Source organism: Erythrolamprus reginae, chromosome 7 (genome assembly GCF_031021105.1).
Source record: "Erythrolamprus reginae isolate rEryReg1 chromosome 7, rEryReg1.hap1, whole genome shotgun sequence".
Taxonomy (NCBI): Eukaryota; Metazoa; Chordata; class Lepidosauria; order Squamata; family Dipsadidae; genus Erythrolamprus; species Erythrolamprus reginae.
The window spans coordinates 7936001-7956347 of NC_091956.1; the positions used below are offsets into that span (position 1 = coordinate 7936001).

Consider the following 20347-nt stretch of genomic DNA (forward strand, 5'->3'; position numbering starts at 1 on the left):
GCAATGTAACCTCCATGAGAATGGAGGTGTTTTGGTTCCATTTCGCCCAGACAATCTAATTCATTTTCAGAAATGAATCTTGATTTCTTTTCCCCTCCTGGGAAGAAGGAACATTGGCCTGCTGTGTTCCTGCTGTTATTTGTCCTGCTGCAGACCCCCTGGGAGCACAAAGCGATAACAACAATCTGTATTCAAATTGCTTTTCCAGCCATGCACAATCTCTCTTTTTATAGACAGGGCCTCTCTTGTCTTCGAGCAAGTAGTGTAATTAGTGTTGATAGATCGTGTTTGTATCCTTAGCTTGGTTGTAGAAACTTCCCAACTAAGAGAAATACAGTGGAACCTCTACTTACGAACTTAATTCGCTCCGTGACCAGGTTCTTAAGTAGAAAAGTTTGTAAGAAGAAGCAATTTTCCCCATAGGAATCAATGTAAAAGCAAATAATGCGTGCGATTGGGGAAACCACTGGGAGGGTGGAGGAACTGTTTCCTCCCAGGAGATTCCTAGAGAGGCCCCACGGAGGCTTCTCCCTGCCTTTTCCATCCCTGTTTCCTCTGAGGAGATTCCTAGAGAGGCCCCACGGAGGTTTCTCCCTGCCTTTTCCAGTCCTGTTTCCTCCCAGGAGATTCCTAGAGAGGCCCCACGGAGGCTTCTCCCTGCCTTTTCCAGTCCTGTTTCCTCCCAGGTGATTCCTAGAGAGGCCCCACGGAGGCTTCTCCCTGCCTTTTCCGGCCATGTTTCCTCCTAGGAGATTCCTAGAGAGGCCCCACGGAGGCTTCTTCCTGCCTTTTCCGGCCATGTTTCCTCCCAGGAGATTCCTAGAGAGGCCCCACGGAGGCTTCTCCCTGCCTTTTTCGGTTACAATTTCGGAGGCTTGAGTTTGTAAGTGGAAAATGGTTCATGAGAAGAGGCAAAAAAATCTTGAACACCCGGTTCTTATCTAGAAAAGTTCGTAAGTAGAGGCATTCTTAGGTAGAGATATCACTGTATCTTCTTTTGGTGGTGGGGGGATATATTTTTAAAATATTTTTCTCCACCTTAAGATAAAACATATGTAAGTGAAAACACAATACCCATGTCTAACCTATACATATACAAAATTTTCATGTCATTTATATCCTTAATCGACCTTTGTTGCTTTCTATTTTCATTTCAGCTCCTATAACTTAATTCCTCCCACTTTTAATCTAATTAACAAATAATAATATTTAAATACCCAAAAAAGAACAAATACATTCTACGGAGAGGGGCGGCATATAAATGCAATAAATCTAATCTAATCTAACTTTCTATGTATCCCCCTATTCTCAATTATTAAAAAGAAAGAAAAAAATTCCCTCACCCCAACAATTAAGCCAATTACCTAATAAAAATATTTTTTTTCATATATAAAATAATATAGGTATAAACTATCTTAGATTTGTGTTACATTAATATCTACCATTTAAATATGTTAAAGGGTTAAATAAGGTTCAGGAGGGAAGTGTTTTTAATAGGAAAGTGAACACAAGAACAAGGGGACACAATCTGAAGTTAGTTGGGGGAAAGATCAAAAGCAACATGAGAAAATATTATTTCACTGAAAGAGTAGTAGATCCTTGGAACAAACCTTCAGCAGACGTGGTTGGTAAATCCACAGTAACTGAATTTAAACGTGCCTGGGATAAACATAGTTCCATCCTAAGGTAAAATACAGGAAATAGTATAAGGTCAGACTAGATGGACGATGAGGTCTTTTTCTGCCATCAATCTTCTATGTTTCTATGTTTCTAGTGCTGCCATCATTTCTTTTTTCGTCATCTGGGTATCTAATATCTTCAGTGATAGCTAGTATTATATTTGGGTTGTGTTGTGATTCAGCCTGAGGCTGCTCAGGGACCAGCTGTGTCTGCTGGCTCCATGCCCGGAGGAGGAGGACAGCAAAGAGGAGAGGGCTGAACAGTCGGACGGGGGAGAGGAAAATCAGGAATGGGATGAAGGAGAACAGCATGAGAGCCCCGGGGGGGGGGGCCCTCTCCCCAGCCAGTAGTTTGGAGTCATTAGGTGTTGACGCTCAAGCCGTCATTGACATGCGACAGGGACGGTCAGTTCAAAGAAAGGAGCAATGAAAGAAGTATTATCAGCACTGAATTAGGAACAGCTGGGTTTGGGTGTGGTCCTCCTTAGCAGGGTTTAAAAGGCAGGCAAGCCCTTGAAGCCATGTGGAGTGTTATCAGTTTGGAGTTGCGTTATCCTGTCTTGTTTCTGGGCGTCTCTGTTCCTGGCTTGTGGCCCAACAGCTTTGGAAGACCTGTGGGAGGTGTAGGTCTGCTATCTACAGCCTCGGCTTGGCAGCAAGAATTCTGTATTGCTGCATGGACTTTTGCCTTCGTGGATATATCTGAAGATACAGCATTTTCCTGTTTGTAAGGACATTTTCTGTTACCTGTGTTTTTCTTGAATTTTATAAAACTGCCTTTGCCTTTTACCAGTGTGTCTGGCTTCTCTTTTTGGGTTGGTATTGGCTTCTGAAGTGACCCAGACAGAACAGGTTGTATATACGATGCTTTCTATATAAAAAGATTGATTTGAAATATCAGCGAGTGGATTCTTCCTTGCTTTTCAAACTGCGTAGGCCTGGGATGGAACAATAGTTAGTTATTTAAAAAAAAAAAAACCAAAACTGCGACAAAAACTAAGCATGCGTCTTTAGCTGTATTCTGCAGTCTATAAAGTCAGAACGTTGCTTTATTATCAAAGTGATTGGCTTCCCTAGTAGACTTCTTTTTTCCTCTTACTTTTCTGCTCTCTCTCTCTCTCCCCCCAGCCTGCCATCCTTCTTGCAAGACGTGTAGAGGGGCCGAGGATGATGAATGCACCACTTGTCACCCCCATGTCTCTTTCCTCAACGGAAGATGCAGAACTCCTTGCAAGAGAGAGCAATACCTCAATTTGGTAGGACACTGTGCGGGTAAGTGCATGAGAAAGGCCGAACTGCTCGCGGCACGATTTATAGTTTATAGTTTATTAGATTTGTATGCCGCCCCTCTCTGAAGACTTGGGGTGGCTCACAGCATAACAGTAATACAATATATTACAAATCTAATAATAAAAAATTAAATCCCACCTTGTCCACACCCCACACAGGCCACACCTACACAGGCCCCTCGAGGTCAACCATAGACCTGATGCCTGATGGTCACGCCTATCTTAGCCCCACCCTGCACAGGCCACACCCACAAAGGCTGCTCGAAGTCAACCATAGGCCTGATGCCTGATGATCACGGCCACCTTGGCCCCACCCTTCACAGGCCACACCCACACAAGCCCTTCGAGGCCAACCTTAAGCTTGATGTGGCCTTCAATGAAATTGAGTTTGACACCTTTGTTATAATGCATGTAAGTTTTCCTGAACTCAAAGAAATAAAACTTTGAAAATATGCAGGCTGAATTATATTATCTGGGAAGGGGGGAGATATCTACAGGATGGGTTGAGTAGGAACTTGACGTGAACACTACTGTACTGAATGTTAACGCTCCTGTACGAGGAAATCTCAATTTCTAATGTATTTTTACAACTGTCACTCAATTTGTCATTGATGCTTGTTTAATACAAAAATTTTCCTTTCCAGCCCTGGAGGCAAACACTGGATATTACTTCTTCAAAGAAACTTATTCTTCTTCCTTTTTTTGGTACCTATATAGACGAGAATGTTAAGTTTGCCAACTTTAGATTAACTGCAGCCAGAAAGCCAGTGGCAAAAAAAAAAAAAAAAAAGGAAAGTGAAAAACATTTTAATTGTGAGAAGCTACACCAATTATTATCTTTCAGAGAGGGTAACGGCGTAAGTCAATTTAATTGGCAGGAAGGGAATAATAGAAACTAGCGCTATCCTTGGGAAGAATAACAGACTCAAAATAAGGTCTTTTGAAAGGCATTATGTAATTAATTGAGTTCTTTTTCTCGGCAACCTGTTCTACTTTGAGATAATATAGCCGGTGTTTTTTTATGGTGTCAGTAATATCCTGTGAGGTTTGTCTGAAATAATTATTTCTACTTTTTTCCCCCTCCTTCTCTGATTTTTTTTTACCTTTCTTTCCTATTTTGAGAATCTAGATCTGCTTTTGTAACAGTCTGGCAACAGCAAAGAGCAGCTGCTTTTAAATGTTCTTGCATCGTTGAGCACTTAGCCACATATCAATCGTATTGCCTGTTTTATGTGCTTTCCCAGTCAGTTTCACTCACCTAATTTACAGGCAGTGCTCAACTTACAACAGTCCGTCCACTGACATAGAAACATAGAAGACTGACGGCAGAAAAAGACCTCCTGGTCCATCTAGTCTGCCCTTATACTATTTCTTGCATTTTATCTTAGGATGGATCTATGTTTATCCCAGGCATGTTTAAATTCAGTGACTGTGGATTGACCAACCACGTCTGCTGGAAGTTTGTTCCAAGCATCTACTACCCTTTCAGTAAAATGACCTTTCAAAGTTACAACTTCTGCCTTTAGCTGAAGGTTGGACTGAGGGGGGTCCTTGGTTTTCTTGCAGGCATTTCATCACCTTAGTTTATTCCAGGCCTGTTTGAATTCAGTTACTCTGGATTTACCAACCACGCCTGCTGGAAATTTGTTCCAAGCATCTACTATTCTTTCAGTAAAGTAATATTAGTCTGTAAAATAAAAATATTAGTCTGGTCACTTTCAAGACATCATTTTATCGAGAGGTTTTTAAAGTTATGCTGCAAATGACACTTTTTAGACAATGCTAGAAATAGATGGTTTTTTTCTCTCTTTCTCTCTCTCTCTCTCACACACAAACACACACACACAATCAAATGCCAATGCAACAATCCAGATTGCAGCAGCATTTTCTTTCATCATCTTGTTTTAATGACCCCGTAATCCCTTGCGGCGTGGAGTCCGAGTAACCGAATGGAGCTAGCAGAGTGTTTACTGCCCAGATGCCCTTCCTGTCGCCAATGTGGAGTTTCGTTCAGCAGATATATTCTCATTGTGCCCAGAGAGAGGAATATCTGCCTCTACTTAGGATCGAACCCGATTGTGAGGCGACAGCTCCACCTATAGTACCAATCAATCCAAAATGCAGCATCTGTGACATAAATTTGTCTTCAGCTGGGAGCTGAAGTCCGCACATCTTCACGTGGCCGAGGTTGAGAAACACCGCTATCAAATAATAGCTCTTTCCAACTGAAAACAGGGTTTCTTACAAAGTAAAATCATTCTTCCATGTCCTGTGTTGTGCGTGTTGCGGTTAGCTCTGGCCCAGCTCCTGCCCCAAGGCCTGTGGATGTGGGGGAGACATCCACATGCTGCAGGCCTGTTTTGCCCCCCCCCCGGTGGAATCTGCTGATGAAGGCTCCTCTGACCAAGAAGACATGAGTGACAGGGAGAGGAGAGTGTGGTAGACAGCTCAGAAGGAGATCAATTCTCTAGCTCCTCCTTGGATTCGGAACAAGAGTTAATGATACAGCCACGCATGCGGAGAGCAATGCATAGGCAGCAACAACTGAGAGATTATTATCAAAGAAAATGAGGCCACCTGTGGTTGGGTGGGGCTGTGGTCATTAGTGAGGCTGCTATAAATAGCAGCCTGTGGGTTTGGCCATTGTGGAGGATTATCTGATCGTTGTGTTTCGTGACTGCTTTACTGACTTTGAACTTTTGTGTGCTGATTTTCCCCCGCTTTGAAACTAAACCACAGCAAAATGTGTGTCACTTTGTGAAAGAAGAAGGACTGTGAATTGCCTCACAGCTGCAAGCTAAGTATCTCAGAACTGATAAGGGACTTGTACAAATTACCAGTTTGTTTGGAGACGAGTGCTCTTTGCTATACCAAAAGAGGGCTTAGTTTACGTGAATTTTCATGATAAAGAACATTGTTTTGAATTTTCAAACGTGTGTGTGTCTGAAATTTGTACCTGTGAATTTCTGGGAGGAGTCTACCAGAGAGCTCGACAGAACAGTGCGTGAGAGAGAATTGTACAGAACAGCTTCTTCTGTCGGACGTTCCTTTAACACCCTTGAAAAAGTTGTCAGTACAACCAATTACGAAAGGAAGATTCATCCAAACCGAAGCTGGACCACGCCACCTGTCAGGATGCTTTAAATAGGCTTCTTTTATTGGACAGGGGACTGCAGCTGAGATCTGACTCGGCCCTTGCAATGTTGAGTCTGCAGTGTTAATATTCAGGCCTCTGAGGGGCGACTGTCATGTTTTGAAGGGTAGTTGCAATCAGTGTAATGCCTAAGGCGAAGGGGAAATTTTCCTCTCACTCTCTGGATGAACTATTTCCTAGGCTTGTTAGAGAAGGAAGCAGGGGAGGATTTGATCCACTGAAACACAGCGCGGATTCTATTGATGTCCTAATTTTCTATTGCCTTCTATCATTACTTTTTATCATGACCTATCTAATGTCTATTTGTACAAATCATCATCCCACAATTCTTTGACAAATATATAAATAAAAATAAAAAAACGTGGGAGGTGAAAATATTGTATTCACGAATGGAATAGAATGGAAAATGGAACGGAATAGGAACAGAAAATTAGAATAGAATGAAATGGAATGGAATATAGAATAGAAAATTAGAATAGAATAGAATAGCATTGGAATAGAATAGCATTGGAATAGAATAGAATGGCATTAGAATAGAATAGAATAGAATAGAATGGAATGGAATAGCATTAGAATAGAATAGCATTAGAATAGAATAGAATAGCATTAGAATAGAATAGAATAGCATTAGAATAGAATAGAATAGCATTAGAATGGAATAGCATTAGAATAGAATAGAGTAGAGTAGCATTAGAATAGAATAGAATAGAATAGCATTAGAATAGAATAGCATTAGAATAGAATAGAATAGCATTAGAATAGAATAGAATAGCATTAGAATAGAATAGAATAGAATAGCATTAGAATAGAATAGAATAGAATAGCATTAGAATAGAATAGCATTAGAACCTGCTGAAAACCACCTCTGACCTGGGCCCAACCTGGGCTGTCAGGTAACAAAATCTTGAAAAACTGATTATTTCAGTAGATCCTGAGCCAGGACAATTTGTGAACATGCCTCTGAGATGTAAATATTTTTATTCCTTTTGTAGTTCTCTGGTGTAGCATCTCGGGCTTTCGTTTTTATTAATATTTTATTTTCAATTAATATTTTATTCATTTTTCTCGTTGGCTTTTTTTCCCCTTTGTATTTTGCTTTAGGGTGCATTTTTTGCATTTGTAGATTCTGCCTTTAACTTGCTTTGCAAATTGGTAGTTGTAATAAAGCAACAGCAAGCAATAATAATAACGGTGGTCCTTGACTTACAACAGTCCATTTAGTGACCAGTCAAAGTTTTCAACAGCACTTTGGAACCAGTTTTCACACATACGCCCAACTGCAGTGATTCACTTATTATTATTATTATTATTATTATTATTATTATTATTATTATTATTATTATTATTTATTAGATTTGTATGCCGCCCTTCTCCGTAGACTCGGGGCGGCTCACAATAATTGGGGCAAGCAAGGTCGTAAATTGGAGAAAAGCTCACTTAACAAATGCTTCCCTTATCAACACAAATTTTGCGCTCAATGTTGGTCGTAAGTCCAGGAGTCTGCAGTCGCAAGTCAAGAACCATCCGTAGTGGCAGTTGCTAACATTCTGTGCCCAAATTAAATGAAAGAACCAGCACCGTAATCCAATGATTTGGGGTTATTCGAATAGCCCAATGATGAGTAGTCATTTTCTTTTGCAAGATTAGTTAATTCATTAATTGACCTGGGTCCCTGGAGAGGGGCGGCATACAAGTCAGATAGATAGATAGATAGATAGATAGATAGATAGATAGATAGATAGATAGATAGATAGATTATAGATAGATAGATAGATAGATAGATAGATAGATAAATTGATTATAGGTAGATAGATAGATAGATAGATAGATAGATAAACAAACAATGCATCAGAAGGAAAGAAGAAAGAAAGGAAGGAAGAAGATAGAAAAAAGGAAGGAAAGAGAAGGGAAAGAAGAAAGGAAAGGAAAAATGAATGAATGAATGAATGAATGAATGAAAGAAAGAAAGAAAAGAAAGATCGAGCATAGGAAGGAGAGAGAAAGAAAAGAAGAAAGGAAGGAAAGGAATGAAAAAAAAGAAGGAAAGAAAGAAAGAAAAGAAATGAAAAATAGAAAGAAGGAAGGCGAGAGAAAGAAAAGAAGAAAGAAAAGGAAAAAGAAAGAAAGAAATAATGAAAGAAAGAAAAGAAATGAAAGATGGCAAGAAGGAAGGAAGGAGAGAGAAAGGAGAGAAGAAAGGAAGGAAAGGAAAAAGAAAGAAAGAAAGAAGAAGAAGAAAGAAAGAAAGAAAAAGAAAAGAAAGATCAAGTGAAGGAAGGAAGGAAGGAAGGAAGGAAGGAAGGTCACAGTTATACCTTGATGATTCTCTTTTGACCATTCAGAAAGCTGACTTGTTACGAACTGTACCAAACTTTCTGTCCCCTATGAACAGGTTGCCATCCGCTTTGTGAGCTGTGTGTGGCAGATCTCCACGCCGACAGAAGGAGCACCTGTCTCAGGTGCCGCGACATCCATCACCTGCTTCTGAAGGACCACTGTGTGCCAGGCTGCCCAGCGGGATTTTACCAACTCGGAGGAGCGTGTCAGAGTGAGTAATGCCTGAGAAAACAGGGACACGAGCAGATGTCCGCAGATTGGACATGCCAATTAATTTCCCATCAGATAAATATTTTTTCCCCCCCAACCTGTGGCATCTGCTGGCGTGAAGCCTTAATGATCAGATCATTCATAGGGACATAAAAAATAATAATTGCGGTGGTAGGTCAAATCAAAAGCGCGTCTTAATTCAAAGTGTTGGTAATGACCTTTAAAGCCCTACAAGGCATTGGACCAGAATACCTCCGGAGCCGCCTTCTACCGCACGAATCCCAGCGGCCGATAAGGTCCCACAGAGTTGGCCTTCTCCGGGTCCCATTGACCAAACAATGTCGTTTGGCGGGCCCCAGGGGAAGAGCCTTCTCTGTGGCGGCCCTGGCCCTCTGGAATCAACTCCTCCCAGAGATTAGAATGGCCCCCACCCTCCTCGTCTTTCGCAAATTACTCAACCTATCTCGCCAGGCATGGGGGAACTGAGACACCACCCCCCCCAGGCTTTTATATTTTATGTTTGGTATGAAGGTGTTGTATGGTTTTAATTGCTGGGGTTTTATATATCTTTTTCTTATAATATTAGATTTGTTTCACCGTGATATTGTTTTTATTGTTGTTGTGAGCCGCCCCGAGTCTTCGGAGAGGGGCGGCATACAAATCTAATATATTATTATTATTATTATTATTATTATTATTATTATTATTATTATTATTATGTCTGTGGAATTTCAATAGACTTGCAAAAGCTAGATAGAAAGACATCCTCAAGTGGTCGATATCCACAACCATCCACCCTCTGGGTAGCATATATAATCGTCACCACAAATAGATGTTAATGTAAATGTTATTTCAAAGCTGCCTCTAATGATTTCCTTCTATCGGTTCTGTGTCTAATTGCTCCGATTCCTCCTCCATCACCTGATGTTCTTCCAATGTTTTTGATTGGAAGATAATTGATATTAATAGCAGTGAATATTGCTGGCTGGATAGGAGGAGGAGACGAGGCCATCAACATCTGGAAGGGCCAGATGTTCAATAATATTAACGTGTTAGTCATTTATGATGCGCCGTTGCTTGATTGCATCTGTTTCTCAATCGCTGCAGAGGAGGGTGGACGGTTTCCATTACTGAATAAATCCTTAATAAAGTAGGATTCACAGTAAGGTAGGGAGTATTATCAAGGGTTAAATACAGTGGTACCTCTACCTACAAATGCCAGTTTTTACGAACTTTTCTAGATAAGAACTGGGTGTTCAAGATTTTTTTCCCGCCTCTTCTCAAGAACCATCTTCCACTTACAAACCCGAACCTCTGAAACTGTAACTGGAAAGGGCGAGGAGAAGCCTCCGTGGGGCCTCTCTAGGAATCTCCTGGGAGGAAACAGGGCCAGAAAAGGTGGGAGAAGCCTCTGTGGGGCCTCTCTAGGAATCTCCTTGGAGGATACAGGCCTGGAAAAGGCGAGGAGAAGCCTCCGTGGGGCCTCTCTAGGAATCTCCTTGGAGGATACAGGCCTGGAAAAGGCGGGGAGAAGCCTCCGTGGGGCCTCTCTAGGAATCTCCTTGGAGGATACAGGCCTGGAAAAGGTGGGGAGAAGTCTCCGTGGGGCCTCTCGAAGAATCTCCTTGGAGGATACAGGCCTGGAAAAGGCGAGGAGAAGCCTCCATGGGGCCTCTCTAGGAATCTCCTTGGAGGATAAAGGCCTGGAAAAGGCAGGGAGAAGCCTCCGTGGGGCCTCTCTAGGACTCTCCTGGGAAGAAATGGGGCCAGAAAAGGCAGGGAGAAGCCTCCATGGGGCCTCTCTAGGAATCTCCTGGGAGGAAACGGGACCTCCACCCTCCCCGTGGTTTCCCCAATCGCACACATTATTTGCTTTTAAGAACCTGGTCACGGAACAAATTAAGTTCGTAAGTAGAAGTACCACTGTATACATTTTTTTCAGTTTCTAATAATCATTTTCTTAGATCTTTAATTCCTTTAAATCGGTGTTACATAATTTATCAGATGCTGCCACCATTTTTCTTTTTTGTCATCCAGGTTTTTACATACCGGTAACTTTATTTCTAATTTTTTTAGACTGCTTTCGAAATACTACCTTGTATTATTTTTGCAAGAATTCTGTGAGGATGATTTAAAGAAGAAGATCTGGCGATTTCATGGCTGAGCTGACTTTCCAACATTCATTTCCGAGTCCAACACATTTCTTGTTACCTATGCGTGGAGTTTGGGAGTCTGCATTTTAAATGCTGTTGTCTCCTTTCTTTCCAGAGTGTCACCCTTCCTGCAAAACCTGCGCAGGAGAAGGCCCATTTTACTGCACTTCCTGTGACCTTGGCCTCGTCCTTTCTCACACTGGTTCGTGCCTCTCGGACTGTTCCCTGGGATTCTATCGGGACGAGAACCTTCGCTGCAAATGTACGTGGTGCCTCGGTTTTTCAGTTTTATTTGGGATAATGTTTTAGTGGTGTATCAGGGGTATCAAACTCAAAGCCTATTAAAGTTTGCTGCAAAATCAAAACCAGAAGCACACGCAGATGTCTAATTCAGCTGGCTCCAATAACTTCTTTATAAACATAATAATGTACATATTTACAATACCATAAGCAGAGTTCTTCTTCAAGCAGTTGCAGACAACGGTTAGTTGTCAGCGCCCCCAAATCCAAACACCAGCCTGATGTGGCCTTCAATGAAATTGCATTTGATACCCCTGGTCTAGGACAACCTGATGTAGCCAACTTGCCACAGCCAACTCGCTGTGAATGGTTACTAAATAGATGATTGCAAATTGAGGACTTTCTGTAAATTATAGAGTCATTTCTTGCGTGTCTGTGTAATATTGGTGCATCCTAATTCATGCATCCTCCTACTGAAGATACGACTTGCTAGATACACCACAACACTTGGCATCATATCAGTGCACTACGCCAGTATTTTCTCCACCTTGGCAATTTTAAGACGTGTGGACTTCAACTCCCAGAATTCCCCAGCCAGTAAATTCTGGAAGTGGAAGTCCACACATCTTCAAGTTCCCATGTTTAAGAAACGTAGTTAAGAAACTCTAGGACAATCATTAAGTGTTGTGCCTTATGATTCTTGACAAATGTATCTTTTCATTTATGTACACTGAGAGCATATGCACCAATCACACTTGGCCAATAAAGATTTCCTTTCCTTTCCTGTTTCGTTCCTTACTGTTTTGTCGAGCTCTCTGGTACACTCCTCCTGAAAATTCACAGATACAAATGTCAGATACACACACGTTTGAAAATTCAAAACAATGTTCTTTATAATGAAAATTCACTTAAACTAAGCACTCTTTTTGTATAGCAAAGAGCACTCGTCTCCAAACAAACTGGTAATTTGTACACGTCCCTTATCAGTTCTGAGATACTTAGCTTGCAGCTGTGAGGCAATTCACAGTCCTTCTTCTTTCACAAAGTGAAACACACTTTGCTCTGGTTTAGTTTCAAAGCGGGAAAAAATCAGCATGCGAAGGTCGAAGTCAGCAAAGCAGTCACGAAACACCACGATCAGATAATCCTCCACAATGGCCAAACCCACAGGCTGCTCTTTATAGCAGCCTCACTAATGACCACAGCCCCACCCAACCACAGGTGGCCTCATTTTCTTTGATAATAATCTCTCAGTTGTTGTTGCCTATGCATCGCTCTCTGCATGCGTGGCTGTATCATTAACTCTTGTTCTGAATCCAAGGAGGAGCTAGATAATTGATCTCCTTCTGAGCTGTCTGCCCCACTCTCCTCCTCCCTGTCACTCATGTCTTCTTGGTCAGAGGAGCCTTCATCATCAGATTCCACCGGGGGCAAAACAGGCCTGCGGCATGTGGATGTCTCCCCCCACATCCACAGTCCTTGGGGCAGGAGCAGGGCCAGAGCTAACCACAACACTTCCCTTTCCTTCCCTTCCTTTCCTTTTTCGGAAGCTAGAATGGCCAAATTCATACAATACACTAATTCAAACCAAGCAAATTGCATTATGACTTCTCTGGGACATTTCCATGTCTGGGACGTGTTAAATTGTCATCACCTCGACTCCCACAGAACAGAAAGGAGAAAAATCCAAACTAAAATTAAGACGGTGGCACTAATTAAGATCTTTTAAGGTAGTACATCGTACAACAGGCTGAGAAAAATATCACTACAAGGGACTGCAGAATACGGGCCTGTAATGAATCCCAAACATTTATATCAAGCAATTCTAGTAAAAGTACACCCCAGACAAATCTAAACAGCTTACACTGGACGTTTTATATTGCTTTTACGCCGCCGTTTTGAATAATATGTCAGTGGTATATTTGAAGTTGCTAAATGGTAATGCAACTCATTATTAGCCTTTTCTTCGCTCTGTTAATCCACATATCTTCTTAATGTTACAGTTGTTAATTAATTAAGCCTTGTGATACTCTCTGGAATTGATCGAGTGAATGAGATGCCATAGCATAGAAAATTAGATTCGAGCTATATTATAGGATGGACCGGATGGAGAGAAGTGGTCAGTCAGCGTAGAATTTAAAGGAAGAAAGTTAGAGGCAGGGAGGGTTTAGTTTTTATAAGAACATAAGCAGAGCCAGGCTGAATCAGGCCAAAGCCCATCGAGTCCAGCATTCTGTGTCCCACAGTGGCCCACCAATTGTCCATGGGGATCTTGAGCAGAAAGAGAAGGCAGAACCATCCCTTTCCCTTGACCTCCAACAAATGGTACTCAAGGGAATCCTGCCTGTCTCAACCAATATAGAGGCGGCACTTGGACATCCGTTTCAATAACCACCGGTACACTTGACATCCATGAATCTGTCTAATCCTGCTTTGAAGCTATCAAGGTTGACAGCTGTCACGACCTCTTCTGGAAGGGAATTCCATCAACCAACGACTCTCTGGCTGAAGAAATATTTCCTTTTAATGGTCAATAGTTTTTATAATTCTTTGATTTATCCGAAATGTTTTATAAATGATGGATCTCGGTAATCCCATGTCCAGTCAACGAAGCAGTGTAAGTGATGTGCTGTTGTCTGGAGGCTGTTGGGGCCTGGATGGGTATCAACAGACTCAAACTCAACCCTGATAAGAGGGAGTGGCTGTGGGTTTTGCCTCCCAAGGACAATTCCATCTGTCTGTCCATCACCATGGGGGGGGGGAATTATTGACCCCCTTGGAGAGGGTCCACAAATTGGGCGTCCTCCTCGATCCACAGCTCACATTAGAGAAACATCTTTCAGCTGTGGCGAGGGGAGCATTTGCCCAGGTTCGCCTGGTGCACCAGTTGCAGCCCTACCTGGACCGGGAGTCACTGCTCACAGTCACTCATGCCCTCATCACCTCGAGGTTCGACTACTGTAATGCTCTCTACATGGGGCTACCTTTGAAAACTTCAGATCGTGCAGAATGCACCTGCGAGAGCAATCATGGGCTTTCCCCAAAATGCCCATGTAACACTAACACTCCGCAGTCTGCATTGGTTGCCGATCAGTTTCCGGTCACAATTCAAAGTGTTGGTCATCACCTATAAAGCCCTTCATGGCACCGGACCAGGGTATCTACGAGACCGCCTTCTGCCACACGAATTCCAGCGACTGGTTAGGTCCCACAGAGTGGGCCTTCTCTGGGTCCCGTCAACAAAACAATGTCGTTTGGCGGGACCCAGGGGAAGAGCCTTCTCTGTGGCGGCCCCAGCACTCTGGAACCAACTCCCCCCAGAGATTAGAATAGCCCCCACCCTCTTTGCCTTTCGTAAGTTCCTTAAAACCCACCTCTGCCGTTAGGCATGGGGGAACTGAGATATTCTTTCCCCCTAGGCTTCTACAATTTATGCATGGTATGTTTGTATGTAGGATTGGTTTTATAACAAGGGTTTTTAGCTGTTTTAGTATTGGATTGTCACATGCTGTTTTTATCACTGTTGTTAGCCGCCCCGAGTCCACAGAGAGGGGTGGCATACAAATCCAATAAATAAATAAATAAAATAAATAAATAAATCCGTTTCAATAACCACCGGTACACTTGACATCCATGAATCTGTCTAATCCTGCCTTGAAGCTCTCCAGGCTGACAGCTGTCACAACCTCTTCTGGAAGTGAATTCCATAAACCAAAGACCGTCTGGGTGAAGAAATATTTCCCATTTGCCCACTGCAACAATATCGCCAAAAAGGCTTCCAGAGTTGTAAACCTGATCCTACGTAGCTTCTGCTCTGGCAATCTCACACTACTGACAAGAGCCTACAAAACTTATGCCAGACCCATTTTCGAATACAGCTCATCTGTCTGGAACCCATACCCCATCTCGGACATCAACACCCTCGAAAACATCCAAAGATATTTCACCAGAAGAGCCCTTCACTCCTCCACTCGAAACAGAAGACCCTACGAAAATAGATTAACTATCCTGGGTCTAGAAAGCTTAGAACTACGGCGCCTAAAACACGATTTAAGTATCGCCCACAAGATCATATGCTGCAACGTCCTTCCGGTCAATGACTACTTCAGCTTCAACCGCAACAACACAAGAGCACGCAACAGATTCAAACTTAATATTAACCGCTCCAAACCTGACTGTAAAAAACATGACTTTAATAATAGAGTTGTCGAAGCATGGAACTCATTACCGGACTCAATAGTGTCAACCCCCAACCCCCAACATTTCTCCCTTAGACTGTCCACGATTGACCTCTCCAAGTTCCTAAGAGGCCAGTAAGGGGCGTAAATAAATGCACTGGTGTGCCTAACGTCCCCTGTCCAATTGTCTTTCCTTTATCTCATATATCATATATATTTTCTTCCTCTCATATACTTTCTCTTCTATTTTACATGCTATCTTTATATATATTACTCAATGTCTATTCTCTTCCATATGTATTGTGTATTGGACAAAGAACAAACAAATAAATAATGGTCAATACTTTTTATAATTCTTTGATTTATCCGAAGTGTTTTATATATGATGTATCTCGGTAATTCATTTCTTCAAAAACATCCTCTCGGTATTGCGACTTTTGTCCCTCAATAGAAAGACTTCTGAAGTGTTCTTTGAAATGGAGATTTGGAGCTTGTAATTCTTAACTGTTACAGCTTCGGTTCTTAATGTCAAATCTGATCTGATGTTCTCTCTTTCTCTCCAGCCTGCAGTGCCTCGTGTCTGAGCTGCGATTCGAGATCGCACTGTACTTCTTGCAAAGACCCAACCAAAGTCTTACTGTTTGGAGAGTGCCAATACGACCAATGCCCGTCGCAATATTTCCTCGACGTGTCCACCAGGACGTGCAAAGGTGAAGGGAATTCCAAAAATGTTCATCTTGAGTCTTTCGTAACAATGCTCAGCACATTTCCTTGGTCTGCAGGAACTCACCTACATGGCCTCTTCCAGGCGGCAGATCCTACTTACCGCCACCACCAATATAATGTGCACATGGTTCTGGGTGACCGGCGGGCGGGCATGTTCATCCTGGTGAGATTTTGCTTCTGTGCATGCGCAGGAAGCAAAATGGTGCAAAGGGATGCGAACAAGATTTTACTTCACATGTGATCGGGCGGTAGGAAAAGCAAGTAGGATGCTTGGCTGCATAGCTAGAGGTATAACAAGCTCTCCTCTCCACTCGTCTGCTGTGCTCTGCTCTGTTCTCTCCTCTCTTCCTCTCCTCTTTCTCCTCTTCTCCTCTTTCTCTTCTTCTCCTCTTCTCCTCTTTCTCTTCTTCTCTTTCTCTTCTTCTCCTCTCCACTCTACTCCACTCCACTCGTCTGCTGTGCTCTGCTCTGTTCTCTCCTCTCTTCCTCTCCTCTTTCTCCTCTTTCTCCTCTTTCTCCTCTTCTCCTCTTCTCCTCTTTCTCTTCTCTTTCTCCTCTTCTCCTCTTTCTCTTCTCCTCCTCTCCACTCTACTTTACTCCACTCCACTCGCCTGCTGTGCTGTGCTCTGTTCTCTCCTCTCTTCCTCTCCTCTTTCTCCTCTTTCTCCTCTTCTCCTCTTTCTCTTCTTCTCCTCTTTCTCCTCTTCTCCTCTTTCTCTTCTTCTCCTCTCCACTCCACTCCACTCGTCTGCTGTGCTCTGCTCTGTTCTCTCCTCACTTCCTCTCCTCTTTCTCCTCTTCTCTTTCTCTTCTTCTCCTCTCCACTCTCCTCCACTCCTCTGCTCTGCTCTGTTCTCTCCTCTCTTCATCTCCTCTTTCTCATCTTCTCTTTCTCCTCTTCTCCTCTTTCTCTTCTTCTCCTCTCCACTCTACTCCACTCATCTGCTCTGTTCTGCCCTCTCCTGTCCTCTCCTCTTCCCTCCCCTCCATTCTATTCCTCTTGAGAGAATGTGATTGGCAGAATTAGAATTCAGTCTTTTGGTGACTGACTCAAAAATCAACCAACCGGCTTTCATGCCTAAGTGGGACTGGAACTCATTGGTTCTTGGTGATTGGCCCAAACATACCTAGCTGGCTTTCATGGACTTGAGAGGACTAGAACTCACTGTCTCCTGGTGATTGATCCAAAGTCACCCAACTGGATTTCATGCCTATGGCAAAACTAGAACACACAGTCTCCTGCTTTCTAGGGCAGCACCTTAACCACCACACCAAACTGCGTTAACCAGTTGTATAGATTAAAACTAAATCTATATATTTCATACAGTACAGGGCTCCAAAAATTTTTACTACCACGCTGTGGCCGTGGCTTATTTTGTAGGTGTGGCTTGCTGGCCATGTGACCAGGTGGGAGGGGCTTGACGATCATGTGACCAGGGAGTGGCTTAAAGGTCATGTGACTGGCTTAAAGGTGGCCAACTTGAGGTCACTCACGTCAAGGGTTTGAGTTAGGGTGCCTGGCCTCTCCACGCCTCAGAGAGATACAATTTCCCTATCTATTTACTATTACTGAACATCCAAAATATACTATTTAATTCTATGTATATATGCCATATGGGTACATGCATATTACACACAGGCACACAAAAATATAATTATCTGCTATATAAACTGTATGTGCACACATAACTCTTCAAAAATTATACACATTCAACCTCATTTACTACGATAGGAAAAACATACCCAGAAGGGGAAAAAAAATCAATTTTTTTCTATCGGTTCTGCTTACATGACCGTACCCATAGGACCCCATCACTACATATATTTCATATATTTGCTGGAAATGTTGCAAGTGTCCTTCAGTTAGCGGACTTTGAAGTCCCACCAAGAAAACCAGCCAGGTCCTGGTGTCGTGTTCCAAAAAAAAGACAATCCACTATCGGAAGAAGATTGGGGTCTTGCTCTTTTGTGACCTGAACAAAATTGCATTATAAATATAATATCCAAGGGGAATTCTTTCCATCTTCTTTAGTGACTTATCTCATAATTAGCTACCCCGAGACGACTGATCTTATTGCTTTTTCACCGTCAAGGTCAAGATTTTCAACACGACAAAAATAAGGATCGGAACCTCGGATTAAGAAGGGCCTCTTTATTCATGAATTTGCTAACTCTGGAAATTTATCTATCTATCTATCTATCTATCTATCTATCTATCTATCTATCTATCTATCTATCTATCTATCTATTAGATTTGTATGCCGCCCCTCTCCAAGGACTCGGGGCGGCTCACAACAGCAATAAAAACAATATAGCAGTGGAACAAATCTAATATTAAACACATATAAAACCCTATCATTATTTAAAAAACCAAACAGCACATTCATACCAAACATTAAAAAAAGTATTAAAAAAGCCTGGGGGAAAAGTGTCTCAACTCCCCCATGCCTGGCGGTATAAGTGAGTCTTAAGTAGTTTACGAAAGACAGGAAGGGTGAGGGCAGTTCTAATCTCCGGGGGGAGTTGGTTCCAGAGGGCCGGGGCCGCCACAGAGAAGGGTCTTCCCCTGGGGCCCGCCAAACGACATTGTTTAGTCGATGGGACCCGGAGAAGGCCAACTCTGTGGGACCTTATCGGTCGCTGGGATTCGTGCGGTAGCAGGCGGTTCCAGAGGTACTCTGGTCCAATGCCATGTAGGGCTTTAAAGGTCATGACCAACACTTTGAATTGTGACCGGAAACTGATCGGCAGCCAATGTAAACAACGGAGTGTTGTAGAAATGTGGGTGAATCTTGGAAGCCCCACGATGGCTCTCGCGGCTGCGTTCTGCACGATCGGAAGTTTCCAAACACTTTTCAAAGGTAGCCACATGTAGAGAGCGTTGCAGTAATCGAACCTTGAGCTGATGAGGGCATGAGCGACTGAAATGAATGCTTTGGAACAAAATGGAATCTCGAACTCATTGTAGTGAGTCGAACATCAAAAACAAGTCCAAGTGATCGAAAATTTATTTAGGCTCCAATCGCAATGTCTCCTTATTTTTACTTTCATCCAGGGGTGGGTTGCTAGGGGTTCTCAGGGGTTCGGGAGAACCACTAAATAAGGTTATGTGCAGTTCAGAGAACCCCCAAATCCCACTCCTGGCTGACCCTGCCCAAACCACCCCACGCCCTCCCATGAATCCCCATGTGCTCTAGGGGCAGTGATGGGCTCCTATGAGTACGTTCAGATACCAGAACCAGTAGAAAAATTTGGGGTTTTTTTTCTTTTTTTCGCTTCTGGGCTCTGGGTATGTTTTTCCTATCGAAATAGTTGGGGGAAAGATCAAAAGCAACGTGAGAAAATATTATTTCACTGAAAGAGTAGTAGATCCTTGGAACAAACTTTCAGCAGACGTGGTTGGTAAATCCACAGTAACTGAATTTAAACATGCCTGGGATAAATATATATCCATCCTAAGATAAAATACAAGAAATAGTATAAGGGCAGACTAGATGGACCATCAGGTCTTTTTCTGCCCTCAGTCTTCTATGTTTCTAATAAATGAGGGTGAATGTGTATAATTTTAGAAGAGCTGTGCATGCGTGCGTGTACATACACTTTATATAGTAGATAATGTATATTTTTGTGTGTATGTGTCTAATATATATATACACATATGTCATATATGTGTCAACACTGTTGGACTTTTTACTAAATCTGCACTTCTATTCTACTAGTTTTTCTCATCATTCCTATCCTTTTCCTCCCACTTTTGACTGCATGACTGTAACTTGTTGCTTGTGTCCTAAGATTTTTATTAATATTGATTGTTTCTTCATTGCTTATTTGACCCCTATGACAATCATTAAGTGTCGTACCATATGATTCTTGACAAATGTATATTTTATTTTATGTACAATGGGAGCATCTGCACCAAAGACAAATTCTTTGTGTGTCCAATCACACTTGGCCAATAAAATTCTATTCTATTCTATTCTATTCTATTCTATTCTATTCTATTCTATTCTATTCTCTACTCTACTCTACTCTACTCTACTCTATTCTATTCTATTCTATATACATAGAATTAAATAGTATATTTTGGATGTTCAGTAAGAGAAAGGGAAATTGTATCTCTTTGAGGAGAGGAGAGGCCACGCACGATAACCCTAACCCTTGAATTCAAAATGCTATAACTAACCAAATTTCTCTTGGCTATTTGCTGTTTTTCTACCAAAACTATGTCGTCGGGCTTCAGTCCATTTCTTATATATTCTTACTTAACTCATTCCTCCTTTTAAAATCCTCATTTTAGCATAGCTGCCCTTAACAAATTTCCCCCCAAATTTACTTCTCTTTATACCACAGGAAGGAAAGAAAAAAATAACCCCTACATTTC

The 20347-nt window shown here is 42.2% G+C and overlaps 1 protein-coding gene across 1 annotated transcript in view; it reads left to right on the forward strand.

Moving 5' to 3' along the window:
* The window catches only part of FRAS1 (Fraser extracellular matrix complex subunit 1), a 214211-nt gene that overhangs the window by 39135 nt on the left and 154729 nt on the right, over positions 1-20347 (forward strand). The window contains exons 11-14 of the mRNA XM_070756926.1: positions 2808-2951; positions 8515-8670; positions 10938-11084; positions 15804-15950. Of these exons, the coding sequence (XP_070613027.1) occupies positions 2808-2951; positions 8515-8670; positions 10938-11084; positions 15804-15950 (594 nt within the window). The remainder of the gene's footprint in view (positions 1-2807; positions 2952-8514; positions 8671-10937; positions 11085-15803; positions 15951-20347) is intronic.